At 27.0% G+C, this 3,885-nt stretch overlaps 1 protein-coding gene across 2 annotated transcripts; it reads right to left on the bottom strand.

The window, feature by feature from the left end:
• Positions 1–1,265: 1,265 nt before the first annotated feature.
• LOC112689455 lies at positions 1,266–3,863 on the bottom strand. 2 transcript variants are annotated; one of them, XM_025563173.1, is made up of 4 exons: positions 3,090–3,863; positions 2,078–3,032; positions 1,738–1,882; positions 1,266–1,417 (listed from the first exon to the last, which is right to left on the bottom strand). In XM_025563173.1, exons 1-2 carry the CDS (start codon positions 3,628–3,630, stop codon positions 2,371–2,373), a joined length of 1,203 nt encoding a protein of 400 aa, XP_025418958.1. In that variant the 5' UTR covers positions 3,631–3,863; the 3' UTR covers positions 1,266–1,417; positions 1,738–1,882; positions 2,078–2,370. The 2 variants fall into 2 exon arrangements, with proteins under 2 accessions (XP_025418958.1, XP_025418957.1); XM_025563172.1 differs by having other exon boundaries at positions 1,267–1,417; positions 2,078–3,863.
• Positions 3,864–3,885: the final 22 nt, after the last annotated feature.

Genomic DNA, 3,885 nt, shown 5'->3' with positions numbered 1-3,885 from the left:
AAATAGTTATACATGTGTTACCAATCATCAATATCGATAATACCATTGATTATAGAATTGATTCTATAACCAATGATAATACCAATTCATTTATGAATGAATAAATGTATATCTGAAAATAATATATACATTCCTATACACAAATAATAATTTTATTGTTTATGCCCTAGACTCTGAGCAATAGATATGGTATATAATATGTATGAAAATACATGTCATTCGAAATAACATTCATTAACTCTATTGCTATATCGCAATCAATGCTGGCTCAAGTTAAAAGCAAGCAATGAAAGACACATAAGTTGAGGCATCATTTCCAAAATTTATCAATTAAAACCACTTACCTACTTGTATAATAAATTAATATTGTGGTAGTTTGAACAATTCTATAAGTTATTAAATAATTAAGCATTTTTTCAAACATTTTGCAAAAATATAGGGAAAAGTTAGTTAATTTATATTTTATGGGAGCAAGAGCTAAAAATTATTTAAAGGGTGGCAAAATTTAATTTTTCTTGAGTTGCCTGGGTTGACATTAGTTATTTTTAACAGTTATATAGTAGCAATATTATTTAGTATCTATATAATACTACTTATTATAATTAATAATATAGAATTATAATAAAACATAGATACTAGGTAATAAATATTTAATAATTAATAATCATATTGTAATTAATTTTAAGTTTACTTTAACTTCAATATTAATATCAACCCAAAGATCAAAACAGAATAAATATATATAAATAGTGATTATGAAAACATTTTTAATATTTATTAATTTTTTTATATTAAGATTTATTATTAAATAAAAAGTTGGTGCGAATCAATAATTGATTTTCCAAATTTGTACTGGTTACATTGCTTTGATACGGAGATAATATAAATTTTAATCCGGCAAAAAAGAAGCTCAACATTTACTTGAGTAACTGGAACGCTAAAAACTACTTTGGCTAGTTGGGATAGTTCTGGGTATGAGGCTTCCATTGTTTTCCAAAACTGAAGAATATTAACTTTATGGTTCAATCTATTTTATTCAATATGAAAGATTTCAGAAGTATTTCAATTCTTGTTGTAATAGTGAAAGTTTGTGAGTTTGTTATACAACAATCCATGCAGTAGCGTAGCTGGAGCTCTATCAAGAGGGGGGGCTATTTAAAAATTGTAATACACCACAAAATATTATGAGGAATTCAAATTAAATATAACATATATTTATAAATATATAAATTGTTAACAAATCAGAAAAAAAAAAATATTTACAATATTTTTATAGTAATACAGATCTATTTTTTTACTCTTGAAAATTGATCTATGATTGATTCAATGTCTACTTCAATATCTCTATGGATGTTTAATAAAGCCAAACCAGTTAGTCGTTCCTCACCCATCTTTGCTCTTAACCAAGTTTTTTAATCTAAAACAAAGCATCATGCAACAGCGTAAAAGCCGAGGTAAAAGCAAAATCGAATGTAAGCAATTTATTTATAACACATTATATAAATAAATATATAATAAATATGTATAATTATTAATTATAAATAGTGAATATTTTTTGAATAATAAGCAGTAAGAATAACAAACTACTAAATAAAAGTTTAATTACTATCTAAGTAAATAACATAGTCTTAACTGAAAAATGTCGAAACAGTAGTTTATAGTCTGAATTAAAGTCTACTAATAATGAGCACTTTTTTTAGAAAATTAAACAAAAAATAAATAGCTTAAATATTTTACCTGCGCAAAGTGGAAAAGCTGCGTTCAGCAGTTGCTACACTAATTGGCAAAGAAGCAAGAATGTGAAGCAAAGAACTAATATTAGGGTATATCATATCCGAACAGTCGTCAATTACTTCTAAGATATTTGATGGTAGACCATTACCTAAAATAATATAAAAATAAAAGATTTTTTTTTTTTAATTTTTTTTTGCCTTATTTGATAAACATTACAGCATTACAATTAGATAAGTTATACATAAAGATTATTACTAATTAGCTAAAAATAATTGTGTATAAATTAAATAAGGAAGCCAGAAGAGATAAAAGATAAATATAACAAGTTATTAAAATGAATCACCTTTATAATGGATCCATTTGGTATACCACAATTCTATTTCTGACTCAAACAGCAAATCTGTGGTATCTTTAAAAAATGAGTATTTATTTTTAATTTCATTAACTATTCCTTTCCTTTCATGGTTCGTCAATTTTACTAAATGCTTAGGAATTAATTTGGTTATAGTTTTAAGTGTCTGGTTTTCATGATTCCCAAATCTTCTACACATGTCATTAATAATACCATCTAATAATGGAATGAAAATAGTAATTTTGTAAAACTGTTCACAACTATTTACATTGGGTGGATTTAATCTATTGTTGTCTGGAAGCAATCCTTGGTATTTTTATATCTACATCTAATTCTTCCATTAGGTCTTTGCATTCATTAAAAATAGTTTGAAAGTTAGTATCACAATCCGAACGGTTGTTCTTAAGAATTGAAATTATATTTTCAATGACTTCAGAAGAAGTTAATATATCTTGGTATTTTCCTTGTAGTGTCTTACTTGCATGATACGTCACAGCTAATACAGATGATAATGAGTAGAGAGAAATTATAAATTCACAATTCGAAATTGAAAACAAAAGGGTTTTGGCTTTAGAAGATGATACTATATCATCCCATTCTGATATAGATGCAAGGGCATTAATAACCTCAGGTAATGACATTTTGAATTGCAACACACTATCATGCCTTTTTACCCACCTCGTCTGACAAATACTCACAAATTGTTTTTTGAGCATTTTTTTTAATATGAAATTGCGTTTAGCTGATGCGTTAAAAAAAGATATAACTTGTTCCATGATACCAATACAGTTACGAATTGATTGAACTGTTGATGACTTTGAAATTGATATATTCAGAGCATGATTATTGCAAGGACAATGAATTGCATTTTTTGTTGACTGCTGGATACGCTGAACAGCCCCAACTATAGTAGAAACCATCACTGCACAGCCATCAGTAGCAATACCTACACAGTTATCAAATGTTAAGCCAAGTTTGGACATCATTTGTATAACTATATCACCAAGAAATTCTCCAGTCAATTTTGGTTCTATTTGGTTTGAATCCACTCCATCGCTGTCTTTGTCTTCATTGCCATTATCCATAGATGAATGACAATCAATAAATGTAACAAATCTTTCAAAAATTTTCCCTGAGTAATTATATCTGATACTTAAACTCATTTGAGAGATTTTGGAGACATCAGTTGTTTCATCAAATATAATACTGAAGTACTTAGACTTATCAATATCTTTAATAATTTTAAATACAATTTCTTTTCTGATACACTCTATCAATTCATTTTGAATAGTGGGACTTATATAAGTTGCTTTCGCATTATTATTTTTTAAATGGCTTTCAAGAGTTTTGTCACCTGATAAAATTCTGAACTTTAAAATTTCACGGAAGTTACCTTCATTTATAATAGTTTCTGATAAATGAAGTTCAGAAGAAAGTATACCATAATCTTTGTGACCTCGTAAAGCAATATTTTGGCGTCCTAAGAACATGATACTTTCAATTATTGGTACTAAGCGTTCTCTATTTTTTCTAATTTGTTTCATACGTTAAGTATCAATTATGTTAATTACAACTTTATTTGGGTTTGAAAAAGTTTTTTGAAAATCGAAAGAAAATTGAACACAATTTTTATGATAGTCATTATTTTGATGCGTTTCCAACAGCCCATCTTTTCCTAATAATTTGGCAAACTGGTTTAACGGCTCAGTAATTAGTCGTTTTAATTTTTCTGTACCCCTTCGACCACCATTCTCAGATGTTAAGAAAAGTATACAGTACTTACAAAACAATCCATTTTT

This window comes from Sipha flava, unplaced genomic scaffold (assembly GCF_003268045.1).
Source record: "Sipha flava isolate LNK unplaced genomic scaffold, YSA_version1 44227_pilon_pilon, whole genome shotgun sequence".
NCBI classification, from domain to species: Eukaryota; Metazoa; Arthropoda; class Insecta; order Hemiptera; family Aphididae; genus Sipha; species Sipha flava.
The sequence above is the reverse complement of the archived record's forward strand: the minus strand, read 5'-3'. Positions and strand labels throughout refer to the sequence as shown.

What these genes read in the sequence shown, in the direction of transcription:
- LOC112689455 (XM_025563172.1), bottom strand. Translation starts at nt 3,630, where the DNA reads ATGAAACAAATTAGAAAAAATAGAGAACGCTTAGTACCAATAATTGAA.